This window comes from Grampus griseus, assembly GCF_964374135.1.
Source record: "Grampus griseus genome assembly, chromosome: 8".
NCBI lineage: Eukaryota > Metazoa > Chordata > Mammalia > Artiodactyla > Delphinidae > Grampus > Grampus griseus.
Window position 1 is genome coordinate 94,137,048 of NC_139002.1, and position 19,357 is coordinate 94,156,404.

At 36.2% G+C, this 19,357-nt stretch overlaps 1 protein-coding gene across 3 annotated transcripts in view; it reads left to right on the top strand.

The window, feature by feature from the left end:
* TTC17 (tetratricopeptide repeat domain 17) overlaps positions 1–19,357 on the top strand; it is a gene marked incomplete at its 5' end in the record, with an annotated part of 154,947 nt that overhangs the window by 42,974 nt on the left and 92,616 nt on the right. For 2 of the 3 annotated variants that reach the window (XM_082660692.1, XM_082660691.1), the window contains 10 exons: positions 6,786–6,895; positions 7,473–7,617; positions 8,069–8,208; positions 9,650–9,810; positions 11,510–11,622; positions 15,709–15,855; positions 17,202–17,317; positions 17,474–17,639; positions 18,806–18,883; positions 19,021–19,245. In XM_082660692.1, coding sequence (XP_082516818.1) covers positions 6,786–6,895; positions 7,473–7,617; positions 8,069–8,208; positions 9,650–9,810; positions 11,510–11,622; positions 15,709–15,855; positions 17,202–17,317; positions 17,474–17,639; positions 18,806–18,883; positions 19,021–19,245 — 1,401 coding nt within the window. The remainder of the gene's footprint in view (positions 1–6,785; positions 6,896–7,472; positions 7,618–8,068; positions 8,209–9,649; positions 9,811–11,509; positions 11,623–15,708; positions 15,856–17,201; positions 17,318–17,473; positions 17,640–18,805; positions 18,884–19,020; positions 19,246–19,357) is intronic. The other variant, XM_082660690.1, reaches the window with a different exon arrangement.

Here is a 19,357-nt window from a genome sequence, read left to right on the forward strand (position 1 = left end):
ATGCCCATTCTAACTGGTGTGAGGTGATACCTCATTGTAGTTTTGATATGCATTTCTCTAATAATTAGTGATGTTGAGCAGCTTTTTGTGTGCTTCTCGGCCATCTGTATGTCTTCTTTGGAGAAATGTCTATTTAGGTCTTCTGCCCACTTTTTCATTGGGTTGTTTGTTTTTTTAATATTGAGCTGCATGAGCTGTTTAAATATTTTGGAGATTAATCCTTTGTCCATTGATTCGTTTGCAAATATTTTCTCCCATTCTGAGGGTTGTCTTTTCGTCTTGTTTGTAGTTTCCTTTGCTTTGCAAAAGCTTTGAAGTTTCATTAGGTCCCATTTGTTTATTTTTGTTTTTATTTCCATTACTCTAGGAGGTGGGTCAAAAAAGATCTTGCTGTGATTTATGTCAGAGTGTTCTTCCTATGTTTTCCTCTAAGAGTTTTATAGTGTCTGGTCTTACATTTAGGTCTCTAATCCATTTTGAGTTTATCTCTGTGTATGGTGTTAGGGAGTGTTCTAATTTCATTCCTTTACATGTAGCTGTCCAGTTTTCCCAGCACCACTTACTGAAGAGAGTGTCTTTTCTCCATTGTATATCCTTGCCTCCTTTGTCATAGATTAGTTGACCATAGATGTATGGGTTTATCTCTGGGCATTCTATCCTGTTCCATTGATCTGTATTTGTTTTTGTACCAGTACCATATTATCTTGATTACTGTAGCCTTGTAGTATTGTCTGTAGTCAGGGAGTCTGATTCCTCCAGCTCCGTTTTTTTCCCTCAAGACTGCTTTGGCTATTCAGGGTCTTTTGTTCCTCCATACAAATTTTAAGGGTTTTTTTTCTAGTTCTGTAAAAAATACCACTGGTAATTTGATAGGGATTGCATTGAATCTGTAGGTTGCTTTGGGTAGTATAGTCATCTTCACAATATTGAGTCTTCCAATTCAAGAACATGGTATATTTCTCCATCTGTTTTTGTCATCGTTGATTTCTTTCATCAGTGTCTTATAGTTTTCTGAGTACAGGTCTTTTACCTCCTTAGGTAGGTTTAGTCCTGGGTATTTTATTCTTTTTCTTGCAGTGGTGATTGGAATTGTTTCCTTAATTCCTCTTTCTGATCCTTCGTTGTTAGTGTGTAGGAATGCAAGAGATTTCTGTGCATTAATTATGTATCCTGCAACTTTACCAAGTTCATTGATTAGCTCTAGTAGTTTTCTGGTGGCATCTTTAAGATTCTCTACATATAGTATCATGTCATCTGCAAACAATGACAGTTTTACTTCATTCCCAATTTGTATTCCATTTATTTCTTTTTCTTCTCTGATTGCCATGGCTAGGACTTCCAAAACTATATTGAATAATAGTGGTGAGAGTGGACATCCATGTCTTGTTCCTGATCTTAGAGGAAACGCTTTCAGTTTTTCACCATTGAGAATGATGTTTGCTGTGGGTTTGTCATATATGGCCTTTATTATGTTGAGGTAGGTTCCCTTTGTGCCCACTTTCTGGAGAGTTTTTATCATAAATGGTGCTGAATTTTGTCATAAGCTTTTTCTGCATCTGTTAAGATGATCATATGGTTCTTATTCTTCAATTTGTTAATATGGTGTATCACATTGATTTGCGTATATTGAAGAATCCTTGCATCCCTGGGATAAATCCCACTTGATCATGGTGTATGATCGTTTTATTGTGTTCTTGGATTTTGTTTGCTAGTATTTTGTTGTGGATTTTTGCATCTATATTCACCAGTGATATTGGTCTGTAATTTTCTTTTTTTGTGGTATCTTTGTCTGATTTTGGTATCAGGGTGATGGTGGCCTCATAGAATGAGTTTGGGAGTGTTCCTTCCTCTGCAGTTTTTTGGAAGAGTTTGAGAAGGATGGTTGTTAGTTCTTCTCTAAATGTTTGATAGAATTCAACTGTGAAGCCATCTGGTCCTGGATTTTTGTTTGTTGGAAGATTTTTAATCAGTTTCAATTTCATTACTTGTGACTGGTCTCTTCATATTTTCTGTTTCTTCCTGGTTCCGTCTTGGAAGGTTACACCTTTCTAAGAATTTGTCCATTTCTTCCAGGTTGTCCATTTTATTGGCATAGAGTTGCTTGTAGTAGTCTCTTAGGATGGTTTGTATTTCTGTGGTGTCTGTTGTAACTTCTCTTCTTTCATTTCTAATTTTATTGATTTGAGTCCTCTCCCGATTTTTCTTGATGAGTCTGGATAATGGCTTATCAATTTTGTTTATCTTCTCAAAGAACCAACTTTTAGTTTTATTGATCTTTGCTATTGTTTGCTTTATTTCTATTTCATTTATTTCTGTTCTGATCTTTATGATTTCTTTCCTTCTACTAGCTTTTGGTTTTGTTTGTTCTTCTTTCTCTAGTTCCTTTGGGTGTAAGGTTAGATTCTTTATTTGAGATTTTTCTTGTTTCTTGAGGTAGGCTTGTATTGCTATAAACTTCCCTCTTAGAACTGCTTTTACTGCATCCCGTAGATTTTGGATCATCATGTTTTCATTGTCATTTGTCTTTAGGTATTTTTTGGTTTCCTCTTTGATTTCTTCAGTGATCTCTTGGTTATTTAGTAATGTATTGTTTAGCTTCTATGTGTTTGTGTTTTTTACGTTTTTTTCCCCTGTAACTGATTTCTAATTTGATAGCGTTGTTGTCAGAAACGATGCTTGATATGATTTCAGTTTTCTTAAATTTACCAAGGCTTGATTTGTGACCCAAGATGTGATCTATCCTGGAGAATGTTCCATATGCACTTGAGAAGAAAGTGTAATCTGCTGTTTTTGGATGGAAAGTCCTATAAATATCAATTAAATCTATCTGTTCCATTGTGTCATTTAAAGCTTGTGTTTCCTTATTAATTTTTTGTTTGGTTGATCTGTCCATGGTGTAAGTGAGGTTTTAAAATCCCCCACTATTATTGTGTTACTGTCGGGTTACTTTTTTATAGCTGTTAGCAGTTGCCTTATGTATTGAGGTGCTACCATGTTGGGTGCATATATATTTGTTATTGTTATATCTTCTTCTTGGATTGATCCCTTGATCATTATGTAGTATCCTTCCTTGTCTCTTGTGACAATCTTTTTTTTTAAAGTCTATTTTACCTGATATGAGTATTGCTACTCCAGCTTTCTTTTGATTTCCATTTGCATGGAATATCCATTTCTATCCCCTCACTTTCAGTCTGTATGTGTCCCTAGGTCTGACATGGGTCTCTTGTAGACATTATATATATGGGTCTTATTTTTGTATCTGTTAAGTGAGCCTGTGTCTTTTGATTGGAGCATTTAATCCATTCACGTTTAAGGTAATTATCAATATGTTTGTTCCTGTTACCATTTTCTTAATTGTTATGGGTTTGTTTTTGTATGTCCTTTTCTTCTGTTGTGTTTCCCACTTAGAGAAGTTCCTTTAGCGTTTGTTGTTGAGCTGGTTTGTTGGTGTTGAATTCTCGTAGCTTCTACTTGTCTGTAGAGCTTTTGATTTCTCCGTTGAATCTGAATGAGATCCTTGCTGGGGAGAGTAACCTTGGTTTTAGGTTCTTCCCTTTCATCACTTTAAATAAGTCATGCCACTCCCTTCTGGCTTGTAGAGTTTCTCCTGAGAGATCAGCTGTTAACCTTACGGGAGTTCCTTTGTATGTTATTTGTCATTTTTCCCTTGAGGCTTTCAATAATTTTTCTTTGTCTTTAAATTTTGTCAGTTTGATTACTGTGTGTCCCGGTGTGTTTCTTCTTGGGTTTAACCTGTCTGGGGCTCTCTGTGCTTCCTGGACTTGGGTGTCTATTTCTTTTCCCATGTTAGGGAAGTTTTCAACTATAATCTCTTCAGATATTTTCTCGGTCCTTTCTCTCTTCTCCTTCTGAGACCCCTATAATGCGAATGTTGTTGCGTTTAATATTGTCCCCAAGATCTCTTAGGGTGTCTTCATTTCTTTTCATTCTGTTTTCTTTATTCTGTTCCGCAGCAGTGAATTCCACCATTCTATCTTCCAGGTCACTCCTCCATTCTTCTGCCTCAGTTATTCTGCTATTGATTCCTTCTAGTGTATTTTTCATTTCAGTTATTGTATTGTTCATTTCTGTTTGTTTGTTCTTTAATTCTTCTAGGTGTTTCTTCTTTAATTCTTGTAGTCTTCGTTAAACATTTCTTGCATCTTCTCAATCTTTGCCTCCATTCTTTTTTGAGATCCTGGATCATCTTGACTATCATTATTCTGAATTCTTTTTCTGGAAGGTTGCCTATCTCCACTTCATTTAGTTTTTTTCCTATGGTTTTATCTTATTCCTTCATCTGGTACAAAGTCCTCTGTCTTTTCATTCTGTCTATCCTTCTATGAATGTGGTTTTCCTTCCACAGGCTGCAGAATTGTAGTTCTTCTTGCTTCTGCTGTCTGCCCTCTCTTTAAATTAATCTAGTGACTTCCCTGGTGGTGCAGTGCTTTAGAATCCACCTGCCAAGGCAGGGGACACAGGTTTGATCCCTGGTCCAGGGGCAAGAAATCTTATAGATTTTTATTTAAAGATTTATTTTTCTCTTTGAATATACTATGATGAGTAGAGTATTCTGCTTATCATGATGCTTTTAGTAGTTCATGTAGAATTTTTAATTTTTATATATGTATTTTAAAAAATAAAGTTATTTATTTATTTTTAGCTGCGTTGGGTCTTCGTTGCTGCGCGTGCGCTTTCTCTAGTTGCAGTGAGTGGGAGCTACTCTTCAATGCAGCGCCTGGGCTTCTTATTGCAGTGGCTTCTCTTTGTTGTGGAACACAGGCTCTAGGCACGCAGGCTTCAGTAGTTGTAGCTTGCAGGCTCTAGAGTGCATGCTCAGTCGTTGTGGTGCACGGGCTTTGTTGCTCTGAAGCACGTGGGATCTTCCCAGACCATGGGTCAAACCCATGCCCCCTGCATTGGCAGGGAGATCATGTAGAATTTTTAATTGATCTTTTTGTCCCAATTCACAATATAAGGCTTAAAAATAAGAGATTAAAAATCATTTGTTGATTTAAAGGAAAACTTTCTCAAAAGGCTACTAAAAAGGCGACTGAAGCCTAAGTCATAAGTCAAGTGTGAAAGAATATAGTATTCTGTAACCAGCTACACTTAGTGCTAAAGTCTTTCATTGCAGCACTCAAGAATCATATTTTTTCCTTGAAGATAGAATACTTAAGGATGCTTAGTAAAGAATTATACTAGTTTTAATCTTTTTTTCTTAATATTTATTTATTTGGTTGTGCCAAGTCTTAGTTGCAGCAGGTGGGCTCCTTAGTTGCGGCCCCAGGGCTTCTTAGTTGTGGCTCCAGGGCTCCTTAATTGTGGCATACAAAGTTTTAGTTGCGGCATGCATGTGGGATCTAGTTCCCTGACCAGGGATCGAACCCAGGCCCCCTGCGTTGGGACCTCAGCGTCTTATCCACTGCACCACCAGAGAATCCCATACTAGTTTTAGTCTTAAAGATAACTTTTTAAAATAAAATAATTGGTCCTTGAAAAAAAAAAAAAAGCTATATAAAAATGTAAAAGGAAATTAAAAATTATAATTTAAAAAGTCAGAGATAATTGCTGTTTTATATATTTTTGGAGTTTTATTTTTACATATCTTTATAGTTAAAACTTTATTCTCATAGGATAAATTTTTTAGTGAAATTTTGGGATGAAAGGATAATCACATTTTTAAGCCTTTTCAAATACATATTGTCAAATTGTCCCCCAGCGATGCTGTACTAACCCAATATTTCTACACTTAATATCTGAAGTTAGTATACACTGTAGCCAATAGTGAATACTGGCATTCTTTCTAATCTTTGCTAATTTTTAAAAGGAAAACTTGTAGCTCTTTATTTCCTTTGTTGTTGTTGTTAAGTTTTTCGCCTGCTAAGTAGTCATTGTTTCATATTTTTGAATTGTCCATGTTTTTGGCCCTTGTTCTTTTGGTTTTTGGTTTCTCTGTTTAGATTTTTTATGAGGTAGCTACACATTAAGTGTTGGCTGTCATATGTTTTTCCCATTTTATCTTAAACTTTATGACTTTTTTTCCATGCTGAATTTGATATTTCTTTCTTGGGTTTACACTTACATTGAGTTTTTGACATGATTCAGTTTAGTCTTATGACCTCTGTGTGGTTGAAATTTAGTATATGTTAGGGGACAAAAAATGCAAGCCACAAAAGGAGAAAACCTGTCTGAACTTCTGTTTAATTTGACTAAATAATGCACTTATTACTACATACTAAAGACTTCCTTTTTAGCAGTGGGAAGGTCTGAGTTAGTTTCTGAACACACACGAGGAAATGACAAACGTTTACCTTTCACAAAAGCATAAGCCTTTCATTTGTTTGCATACATACCTTCATTCAGATGTTAAATAAATAGGAAATTTTGCAATATGTTAATTTCAGGAATTTCATGTTAGAACAACTAGCATTTCTAAGTAGGTTAGATCCTGACTTCTAAAGTCCTGAAACAGGGCCCAAGTTGTGACCACTTGGTGGGATTTTTCGGCTTTATTTCCCCTTTGGAAGATAGTCTGGGGTTGGACTGTCCCTGTGTTTAGATCACACCTTAATACACCTGATCAACTAATGATCAGAATGCTGTCTTGACAGGGATAGTTTATTTGTACTTTGTCCTCTGCTTTGTCGCTACTGTAATGAGTCTTGATTTTCTTCATCAGTTTCAGACCAGACAGAGTGTAAAGGTGCTCATTTTGAACATTCTGAGTTGAAGAAACTATCTTGAGTTATATTTGGTTGTCATTTTATTTGTTTGACTTCTAGAACTCTTCCTCGTGGGTGCTATATAACATGGCTTCATTTTACTGGAGAATAAAGAATGAGCCGTATCAAGTAGTGGAATGTGCTATGCGAGCCCTTCACTTCTCATCCAGGTAGGATTCCTCCTCTTCTGGACCTCTTGATTTTCCATGTAACTCAGGACTGTTAAAATACATAAAAAACAAGAAGAGGAAGCATTGTGTTGTACTTGCATTCTCCTCCATCCCTGTTGCAATTAGTCCCATCACAAAAATGTTAGATGTCAAAGAGTTCAAAGTGATGATGGCATAACATACTTCTGATTTCTGTTAAGGAAAAATATATAATGTAGATGCCCTCTGATTCACTTGAGACTTGAAACTAGGGAAATTGGTTGGAGGAACTATCAGAAATTAAATTATTCTCAAAGCAAATATAAGCCCTAAATACATTTTAAAAGCATAAAATCTCCGCCAGACCTTATTTTTGTGGCAAAATTTGTAGTTATCAGATTGAGTAAGCACCGTCAATTATGTAAAATTAAACATTAGGATTTTCTTAAATTATTTTCCCCATCTGTAAGTAAACTCAAAGTTATTTTCCTAAGCTCAATAACTTTGAATGTAATTTGCCCTTGTCAGGTAGTTATAGGCAATTGTGGAGCACATGCTTCTTTCCTGACATCTAATTACATCTTCCCTTCTCTTTTAGGCACAATAAAGACATTGCCCTGGTCAACTTGGCGAATGTTCTGCACAGAGCACACTTCTCTGCTGATGCTGCTGTCGTGGTCCACGCAGCTCTGGACGACAGTGACTTCTTCACTAGCTATTACACTTTAGGAAATATATATGCAGTAAATACAACTTTTTTTTTACGTGAACCAATCCAGTTGCTGTTTTCTTTCTTTCTTTCTTTCTTTCTTTTTTTCCAATAAAAAAATACCCTTTTCCCTTCTTTTGGTCCAAACAAGGGGATAGAAAGGAAGAAATTAAGGGAAAAAAACTTCATAGCAATAATGAATCATAAGTGTTTTAGCCTCTTCACAAAAAAGAAAATAATCGAATTGATACGAATATTATTTTCCTTTAGCATACTCTTCTTAAAATAGCAGTACTTCCAATTGAACCATCCTGTATAGCATTGCTGCATGTTATGGAGATTTGACTACTGATCGAAATAATCTTCACTGTATGAGATTTAGTGTGATCTCATAAATCATAAGGGGATTTGGACGGATACAACCAGGCTAACCATTTCCCCCCCTTTGTTTGTGTATGTGTGTGTGTTTGTTTTTGTCTCTTCAGATGCTTGGGGAGTATAACCACTCAGTGCTCTGTTATGACCATGCTTTACAGGCTAAACCTGGGTTTGAGCAAGCTATAAAGAGGAAGCATGCTGTCCTGTGTCAGCAAAAACTCGAGCAGAAACTGGAAGCTCAACATAGGTAACTAGGAGAAAAAATTACTGAAGCACCAACACTGTAGAACCTTAGGTTAGACTTGTGTAGGGTGATATCAGTGTTAATTTGTTCATTAGAATTAAGAAAAACACCTTTTCAGTAATGCTAGTCCTGTCCTTTTTCTCCAATCAGGAGGTTTAGCACAAGTCAGTGGTTGTATAAAGGATTCCAGGAACTAGAGAATATTTACAGTAAATGCTGTCATCTAAATCTTAACAATATTGACAGTCAATTACTTGTATGAAGTCAGATGGAGGAGGGGGTGCTGCCAGATGCTCAGTAATTCTATTGATTACATTTTTATTTCCATAGAATACACCGTCAGTAAAATCACTTGCGCATGCTACATTTGAGCTTTCTCTCCTTTGACTTCTAAGGTTGGGCTATTGTTACGTTGGTTAAGTGATGTTGAGAGAGATTATTTGGCCCACATTTTAATCAGATTTGTGTAAGTTGTACAGTAATGGAATTCTGTTGTACTTGGTCCTTGTAGTATACTTAAAAAATATCCTGTATTTAATTCTATAAATAATAGGGCCAGTAAAGGAACTTGACATAACTCAGAAGTGAATTGTTCATCTCTTATAGAATTAGCCTTAATGTTTTGAGTGTACTTTGATTATTATAGAATTAAGTGGGGATTTGGATTTCATTAAACTTTTGCCTATTTTCCAATCTGTTTAAAAGCCTAATGTAGTAAAAAGGAAAGAATGACAGCTTGTTTATACCTGGCTTTGTTATACCTGGTCAGAACTTGCCCTGGCTGAGTTTCTTCCAATATTATGCTCTTCTTATACAATCTGTGCAGCTATTAAACCTCCATATGTTAACAGTATAATAGGCAATAAGATTTTTGTGACTAAATATAATCAAGCAGCTGATTTATTGATACCAGGTGGTAGGGAATATTCCTTTATAAGCAGTTTCTGTGGTTTTTTTCCCAAAATCTGTAAACCAAGAAGCTACAGTGCAAGAGCAAGGCATTGTGGCCTCTTCTCTTAACCTTGTCTTTAGGTAGAATCAAAGGAAAAGGTGAAAAGGAAGATTCTAGAAAGGCTTTGAATGTCCATGGAACTGACAGTCTTTGTGGAGGGAAATAGACTTGTTAAATGTATAAAGCTTTATAGTAGTATTTATTGCTATGTATCTTTTCTGGCACCTGAAGCGTCTAATACACCTTTTAATGTCATTAATTGTTGTGTTTATGGGAAGAATTTCACATCCATCTTTTTCCCCCCAAATTTTAATAAAACAATCGTATTTATTTAGCCCCATTGTTCTTGAACTTGTGATACAGTGATTGTATGTTAAAAGTCAAAATCTAGCAATTTTTGCTGAGAACCAGAAAATCTATGTATTTCAGTGGGTTTAAAAATCCATAATTTTAAAGCTCTGTAACTTTTTCCTGTTATTAAAAAATGTTAAGATCCCTCCAGCGAACACTGAATGAGTTGAAAGAATATCAAAAGCAACATGACCACTACCTGAGACAACAAGAGATCCTAGAAAAACATAAACTGATTCAGGAAGAGCAAATCTTAAGAAATATCATCCATGAGACACAGATGGCAAAAGAGGCACAATTAGGTAAGTACTGATTCCAAGTAATTGAAGACAGGTTAGGAAATTCACTTCTAGTGTGCTTTACTTTCATAACTTTCATGTAGCCATAAAGCAGTATAAAATTGTGCTTATGACTTCTCTCAGTCTTAAAATGAAATCGTTACTATGGGTATACCAGCAGGCCTGAGGAGCTGGTTTGATCCTTCTAACTTTTTTTTAGCAAAAAGTAAAAACCAAATTTTTAAACTAAAAACCAAATTTTAAAGTAAAAACCAAATCTTTTGTATCCTAAGAGTCTTAACAGTTTGTTTGTCCTCTATGGCCTACATTGATGCTTCTCTAACTTTGGTATGCGTATCAATCTCTTGTTAAAATGGAGATCTTGTTAAAATGCAGATTCTGATTTAGTAGGTCTGGGTTGGGGCCTGAGATTCTGTTATTCTAACAAGCTCCTATTTGATGCCTGTTGTTGCTAGTCTGAAAACACACTGTAACATGGCCCTACACCAATTTAACGCAAGCTAGACACACCCTAGAATCAAAACATCCACACTTTTCAGCCAACAGTGGCAATAAGGCTAAATGTTCTCTTTTTTTTGCCCCATTAAAAACAAATGTTTTATTTTAGAAGTAAGATTTTAGACTAGACTTTGTCTCAAGTAGGAAAGTAATCAATGGAATACTTTCGGGGGTTCTGAAATCCTCCCCAAAATTATACACAGTATTGTGTATATGCACATTTTTTTTTCCTGGTAAAATGGTATGTAGCTCTTATTAGATCTTTTACAGTCTCTGACCCCAAAGTAGAACCACTGGTCTAAAGGAACTTGGGTTGACAGGATATCAGTGATTTGATTGTATCCAGAATGTTTCATTTCTGATTAAACCCTGTGGGAGCAGATATGACAACTTGACAGCAAAGAATAAATGAATTGAATCCCTTATATTACATCCTTCTCCCTTGGTAAATATATTGGTCTGTACAGCCTCTTGATCTTTGACCCTTAGCTGTGAACGTTTACAGTCCATTTTACAATCCACCTGACAAGTTTTCTTTGCTTTTTTTTTTTTTCTTTGCGGTACGCGGACCTCTCACTCTTGTGGCCTCTCCCGTTGCGGAGCACAGGCTCCAGACGCGCAGGCTCAGCGGCCATGGGTCACGGGCCTAGCCGCTCCGCGGCATTTGGGATCTTCCCAGACCAGGGCACGAACCCATATCCTTTGCATCGGCAGGTGGACTCTCAGCCACTGCGCCACCAGGGAAGCCCTTCTTTGCTATTTTGAGTGTAAAGAGTATGTTCAGTCCTTGGGATTATTTGCTGCTCAATCTGTACTGAAGTGCAACCAGAGCGCTTACATATATATATTTATATATTTGAAAAAGAGTCATGAAGTATATAAAGCAAATTCTCTCCAGAGAGATGGGCAAAGTCTTAAAACAATTTAATCAATAGATTTTACAATCGTAGAATGCAATTGCCAGAAGGAACGTCAGTGATTATTTAGTGGAGCCCATTTGTTTTATAGGTGGAGAAACAGGCTTCTTAAGAATGATTTAATTTAATTAACCGTTAATGAGATTTCCCCTGGATAAGTATCCCCTCTGTAAGTACTCTGCCAGGCTCTGAAGAGTACAGGGTTGATAGTACATGACTTAGACTAAGAAAATCATGTTGGCATTGCTGATCTTTTTCATCAATTTAAATTTCCTTTCTTATTCCAGGAAATCATCAGATATGCCGTCTGGTCAACCAGCAGCATAGTTTACATTGCCAGTGGGACCAACCTGTGCGCTACCATCGTGGTGATATCTTTGAAAATGTGGACTATGTTCAGGTCTTTTTCTTAGTCTCTTCTAGTTCTTATAAACTTGCACATATCTAAGAGTAATATCACTCCCCCCCTTAATTCCTTATATAATTGATCTCTAAAATGTGTGACCATCATTTAAGGTGTTGAGTATCTGTTATGTTTATGAAGTCAGATTTTATAGAGAGTACTCAGTTACTCCATGAATGACATTTTTATTTCCCAAAGTACTGGCTGTATTTTCTTTTCATATGTGTTTAATTCTTTTCTTCTTTACCAAGAGAGCTAGAATTAAAGCCTTTACCTCCCCTTTTAACTTACTTTAGTAAGACCTATAATTTAAAATTTGGGAAAGAGTAGCCATGCTCTTTCCTGAAGTCATCAGTCCAGTTATGTTGCTTCAACCAAAAACGTCATCAAAATGATCATCTACAAAAAACGTTTATTAAGCACATTGCTGTGTGCATGTTTTTTCTTTCTTTCTGTCTCTGTATATGTCCACACAGGTACATACACATATACACACAGTCATACACATACATAAAATCCTAGCCTATCTAGTTGGGAAGAAATAATACATAAATATAATGATACCAGATAGCATGTAACTGATGCTGATATAGACAGTAAACACAATCAGAGTCCAATTTTCATCCAAAAGGATACTGGAAATAAAATAACATTTATCCTGTCCCATAGAAAACCCGTCATGTTCCTTAATCATAGATACAGAAATTTCTAGCAATAAGCAGTTAAAATAAGAGATGAGGAAAACTTCTATAGGAAGACAAACCATGGAAAATTAGAACTCTTTAATTTAGAAAAACCCAAATTACATTGGGAAAGAGTAAGAAATAAAAATTAAGAGGCCATTTAGGAGGAGAAGTAGTAATAGAGACCAAAAGCTTCCTATGATTTTTGTGAGCCAGCTCCTAGCAATATCCCATGTTTGGTTTTCAAGAGTAGTAAAGGAAGAACAGACTTACACCCTCTGGAACTCTAGCTCCCTGTCTTAAATCCAAGCATTTTAAGGGGAAAAAGGGAATATTTAGAAATGAAATATACCGAAACCCAGTGTAACTTTTAGATATCATAATGGTCTCAAGACAGACCATTTGGAAGACTGCCATGTGTGAGTGTAGCTTCCAACATTATATATCCATAAATTTCATCACCGCTATATAGTGAAAGAACCTGTTCCTGTTATTAAAGGCATAGAGCTACAAATTCATTATATTCATTCCTTTTTCTCATCGCTTTCCTACTCCATCCCATCCTAGTCCCATTCTCTTATCTAACAAGGTTTCAGAAATACACAGGAACTATATGGTATCTTGTGAGAATATCAAATATTGTTGTACCTTGGTTTGGAGGTAGGCTGTACATATATATTTTTTAACATCTTTATTGGAGTATAATTGCTTTACAATGTTGTGTTAGTTTCTGCTGTATAACAAAGTGAATCAGCTATATGTATACATATGTCCCCATATCCCCTCCCTCTTACATCTCCCTCCCACCCTGCCTATCCCCCCCGCAGGTGGTCACAAAGCACTGAGCCAATCTTCCTGTGCAATGCAGCTGCTTCCCACTAGCTATCTCTGTTTTATATTTGGTAGTGTATATATGTCTGCGCTACTCTCTCACTTTGTTCCAGCTTACCCTTCCCCCCACCCCGTGTCCTCAAATCCATTCTCTTTGTTTACGTCTTTATTCCTGTCCTGCCCCTAGGTTCATCAGAACCTTTTTTTTTTTTTTTAGATTCCATATATATGTATTAGCATACAGTATTTGTTTTTATCTTTCTGACTTACTTCACGCTGTATGACGACTCTAAATCCATTTACCTCACTACAAATAAATCAATTTCATTTCTTTTTATGGCTGAGTAATATTCCATTGAATATATGAGCCACATCTTCTTTATCCATTCATCTGTTGATAGACACTTAGGTTGCTTCCATGTCCTGGCTATTATAGATAGTGCTGCAGTGAACATTGTGGTACATGACCCTTTTTGAATTATGGATTTCTCAGGGTATATGCCCAGTAGTGGGATTGCTGGGTCATATGGTAGTTCTATTTTTAGTTTTCTAAGGAACCTCCATACTGTTCTCCATAGTGGCTGTACCAATTTACATTCCCACCAACAGTGCAAGAGGGTTTCCTTTTCTCCATACCCTCTCCAGCATTTATTGTTTGTAGATTTTTGATGATGGCCATTCTGACTGGTGTGAAGTGATACCTCATTGTGGTTTTGATTTGCATTGCTCTAATGATTAGTGATGTGGAGCATCCTTTCACGTGTTTGTTGGCAATCTGTATGTCTTCTTTGGAGAAATGTCTATTTAGGTCTTCCACCCATTTTTGGATTGGGCTGTTTGTTTTTTTGATATTGAGCTGCATGTGCTGCTTATATATTTCGGAGATTAATCCTTTGTCATTTGCTTCATTTGCAAATACTTTCTCCCATTCTGAGGGTTGCCTTTTCATTTCGTTTATGGTTTCCTTTGCTGTGCAAAAACTTTTTAAGTTCCATTAGGTCCCGTTTGTTTATTTTCATTTTTATTTCCGTTTCTCTAGGAGGTGGGTCAAAAAGGATCTTGCTGGGATTTATGTCACAGAGTGTTCTGCCTATGTTTTCCTCTAAGAGTTTTATAGTGTCTGGCCTTACATTTAGGTATTTAATCCATTTTGAGTTTATTTTTGTGTATGTGTTAGGAAGTGTTCTAATTTCATTCTTTCACATGTAGCTGTCCAGTTTTTCCAGCACCATTTACTGAAGAGGCTGTCTTTTCTCCATCGTATATTCTTGCCTCCTTTATCAAAGATAAGGTGACGATATATGTGTGGTTTATCTCTGGGTTTTCTATCCTGTTCCATGACCTATAGTTCTGTTTTGGGGCCAGTACCATACTATCTTGATTACTGTAGCTTTGTATTATAGTCTAGTCAGGGAGCCTGATTCCTCCAGCTCCGTGTTTCTTTCTTAAGATTTCTTTGGCTATTCTGGGTCTTTTGTGTTTCCATACAAATTGTAAAATTTTCTGTTCTAATTCTGTGAAAAATGCCATTGGTAGTTGGATAGGTATTGCATTGAATCTGTAGATTGCTTTGGGTAGTATAGTCATTTTCACAGTGTTGATTCTTCCAATCCAAGAACATGGTATATCTCTTCATCTGTTTGTATTGTCTTTAATTTCTTTCATCAGTGTCTTATAGTTTTCTGCATACAGGTCTTTTGTCTCCTTAGGTAGATTTATTCCTAGGTATTTTATTCTTTTTTGTTGTAATGGTAAATGAGAGTGTCTCCTTAATTTCTCTTTCAGATTTTTCATTGTTAGTGTATAGGAATGCAAGAGATTTCTGTGAATTAATTTTGCATCCTGCTACTTTACCAAATTCATTGATTAGCTCTAGTAGTTTTCTGGTAGCATCTTTAGGATTCTGTATGTATAGTATCATGTCATCTGCAAACAGTGACAGTTTTACTTCTTTTCCAATTTGTATTCCTTTTATTTCTTTTTCTTCTCTGATTGCTGTGGCTAAAACTTCCAAAACTATGTTGAATAAGAGTGGTGAGAGTGGGCAACCTTGTCTTGTTCCTGATCTTAGAGGAGGAAATCGTTTTAATTTTTCACCATTGAAGGCTATACATATTTGAAATTGACTGTCCAGTGGTTTTTAATGCCTAAATGATAGCTATATTAAACTCTTAAGAACCCTTAAGCACACTAATTTTATAGAATAGTGATCATTTTAGTCTAGGTAGGGGAGAGGAATAATGAATCAAACATCTAAATCAGCTAATCACTAAACCTATAAGAGACTAAATCATAGAAAGGAAGTAGTGGGACAGGAAAACAACCCACACTAGTTTTCTCACACATCAATGGCATAGTTGATTGAAAGTTGCTAGCTATGCATTATCTGTGAGAGAATACTGTTGGGGCATAGTTCTGAAAATTAAAGATCTGATTGCCTTTTAACTGACCTACTTTGTGATTTTCTTCTAATTTTGAGTATTCATTAACATTTTTGGGTTGAGTTAAATCTTATTTACAACTCCTTTTCTGCTTTCAATTTGATTGAACTTTTCTTTTCATTTTCTAGTTTGGTGAGGATTCATCAACCTCCAGTATGATGTCTGTGAACTTTGATGTTCAAGCAAATCAGAGTGATATCAGTGATTTGGTCAAGTCTTCTCCCATAGCCCATTCTGTTCTCTGGATCTGGGGCAGGGACTCTGATGCATATAGGGTAAGTTAGTAGAGGATGATTAAGGAGTTTTCTCTAACAGACAAGATTTCTTAAAGCAGTGGCCCTCAACCCCACTGATTAATATGGCCCCAGTCACTGTTCAGCTTAGTTCAGCAAGCATTTGTTAAGCTTATATTAAATGGAAGGCATTCTGCTAGGTGGTAAGACACAGGGTCTGTCTTGAGTTCTTGGCAGTCAGGTGGGGCAGATGGACACCCTGATTTCAGTTCAAAGCTCTGAGTATAATCACCAACCCTCACAAGTTTCTAAACTTGACCTAAGTGCGTGCTTGTATGTACTTCACTTATTTAATCAGCATTCTTTTATTGAGCTTCCAACTGTATACCAGGCTGATACTATGAATATAGTACACAAGTTCCTTGCTCTGCTGGAGCTCACATTCTAGCAGAAGATACAGATAATAAACAAGTAAATAAATATGTATTTCTAACCTACCTAAGAAATAATTGTGTGTTAGCCAATGGGGATAGCAACATATGAAGACAGAAAACATGTATTTTTTATTCAACATTAAATTTTCAGAATTTAATTGTGTTTTTATTCTAACAAAATTAATACGGCCACTTATTTAATTATGTCTAATATAAATTCCCAAGTTTGAAAGCTTCAGGCTATAAGTTTAGTAAACCTCTGGTACGTGTTATTTATATTTAGAAAGATGAAATTTTACAAATAAAATAATAATTGTTAAACTTCAGCATTGGCAAAGAAAAGTCTTAGTTAAGGGAAAAATAGTTTTCTGTTCCAGTTTTTTAAGTGCATGTATGCTTCCAGGTAAAAGTCACAAATTCCACCTCAAATTGACTTAAACAAAAGAAAATTCACCTCATATTATGGGAAATCCAAAGATAGAGCAAACTTTGGCTTTGGTTGATTCAGTGGCCCAGTGACCCATTCCTTTCCTTTTCTTTAATTTGCCATCCACTGTATTGGTTCCATCCTAAAGCCTGTCTTCCTCATGGTACTGAGGCGACAGCCAGCAGTAGCTGGAGCAACATGGTTTTTGCTCCTATGGGGCATAAGAGACTAAGACTGGCTTTTCTTTCTTGGAAGCCCCAGGCAGACCTCTCCTTGTGTCTTACTGGCTCAGCTGAGTTAGGCCTGCCCAACCCTGAACCAGTCTGTGGTAAAGCAGGTAGAAATACTGACTTAGACTAATAATCTGCAGTAGAAAGAATATTATAGAGTCTACCACAATGTCTATATCTTAAAATACTAAACTGTTTTTAGGTTATCCTAGTATATTTATGTTCTTTTAAAAGTTCATTTAGCATATTGAAGCATTGAATCTGAAGAAATTTATGATAAACTTTCTTTTTTATTAGGACAAACAGCATATTCTGTGGCCTAAAAGAGCAGATTGTGCAGAAAGCTATCCTAGAGTCCCTGTTGGCGGGGAATTGCCAACGTATTTTCTGCCTCCGGAAAACAAAGGACTCAGGCAAGTGCTGATGGATTTGGCAAAGCACTTGATTCTGCATGATTATCATCTGGCGGTTCTTTGAGAGCACCAGCCTTGGACTTGAAAGGTTAAGTCTTTATTTTGAAGTCACCCAAACTTTGAAAATATGAATTTTGTTCCTTTTTCTTGTGCCAGGATCCACGAACTCAACAGTGATGATTATGCTTCAGAAGAAGAGGCCCAAACCCCTGACTGTTCCATAACTGACATCAGAAAAAGCCAGACTCTGTCCTACTTAGTCAAAGAATTAGAGGTCCGCATGGATCTGAAAGCCAAAATGCCAGATGACCATGCACGAAAAGTAAGGCTCACTTAGGCTGGTGTTTATTGCCGTCCATTCTGGTTGACTTCGCAAGCCTCATAGGTGGAGCAAAAATTTGATAGAAGGCAGTTGTTGAGCTTTAAGTTTATAAAACTGAAAGATGAGTTAAAAATTTGGTGAAATAATTAAGAAGTCAGTCATGCTATTGAAGGAATGCCGGTAAAGTGTTCCCCTGGGTTGCTATATACATAGACCACCCAAGCAGTGTTCCTCTAAGAGGGCTGCAAAGATGAGTAACACAGAACTCTGTTTACCTAGTGGAGGCCATTCTGACCACTGCAGTTTAGCTTTACATTCTCCAAGCTTCCAGAAGTTTGTATAAATTGAAAGCTTGAAGATTCTCTTTCCTTGGCCTTATCAACCCTGTTTTGCGCTCATATGAGGTCCTTAGGAATTTGTATGAATTTGATAACTACTTTGCAAACATTATAAATATGTTCTGTTACGCTGTTTTCTTTAGTTCCTATTAGCTATGTATAACTAGGAATGTTTTATTACTGAATATAAATCCTATATTAGTTACCATTCTGTAGGTACAAATGAAAAAATTTACTTTTTACAGAGAAAACAGACCATCACCATGACCTTTTTTTAACTTAATTTTAAAACTATGAGCAGTTACTACTTACATTCAGCATTTACTGAGGCAAAAAACATTATGTTCCAGGCACAGTTTGGAGTGCTAGGAATACAAAGAAAAATAGACCATGATCCCTAACTTAGAGTTGCTCACAGTTATATAAATGCTGCAAGAATATAAAGTAGACTAATTGAGGATCTGGTGCTTTTCCAGCTAGGAAGGGTAGCAGATTTTCATTGCATCAGGTGTTGCATGCTTTGCTCTCTGAATAATTTCTCATTTGGTTCTGGACACTTAGGTTGACTTGAACGGGGGAATGATAGATCACCTTAATATGTATGTGGTGTATATGTTTTTAACTTTTTTTAATTAAAGGAAACTAAGGCATACATGAGCAGGGTAACACCTGTTGTAATGTCAATGACTGCATGTTATGTATATAATTATAAATATCTCTTCAAGTTAGCTGTTCCTGAGGAGCTCAAGACTGTTGTCTATAGAAATTCTTTTCAAATGTCTTCCCTGTTATTTTCAATTGATTCAATCTTCCTTTTGATGTTTTCAGATTTTGCTTTCCCGTATTAATAACTATACTATCCCAGAAGAAGAAATTGGGTCTTTCTTATTTCATGCTATTAACAAGGTGAGTTGCCTACCTCAGATATCTGAAATTTAAATGCTTAGTAATTGTAATTAAAAGTTAAAATGCATGTATTAAAAAATCCTTTTTAGAATGAGTACTGTATTCTTGTATTAACTGAAGTATTTGGGGTTTTTCAGCCAAATGCTCCTGTCTGGCTGATACTCAATGAAGCTGGACTCTACTGGAGAGCAGTAGGAAATAGCACCTTTGCTATTGCTTGTCTTCAGAGGGCTTTGAATTTGGCTCCGCTTCAATACCAGGATGTTCCTCTTGTGAACTTGGCCAACCTTTTGATTCACTATGGCCTTCATCTTGATGCCACTAAACTGCTGCTTCAAGCTTTGGCCATCAATAGCTCTGAGGTGAGGTTTTATGTTTCTTTGTAGCAATATATACTAAGTAGTGATAACTCAAATTCAGAGTATAATATGTATTTTTATAGAGAGGGCATAAAAAGAAACTCGTTTTATTTTT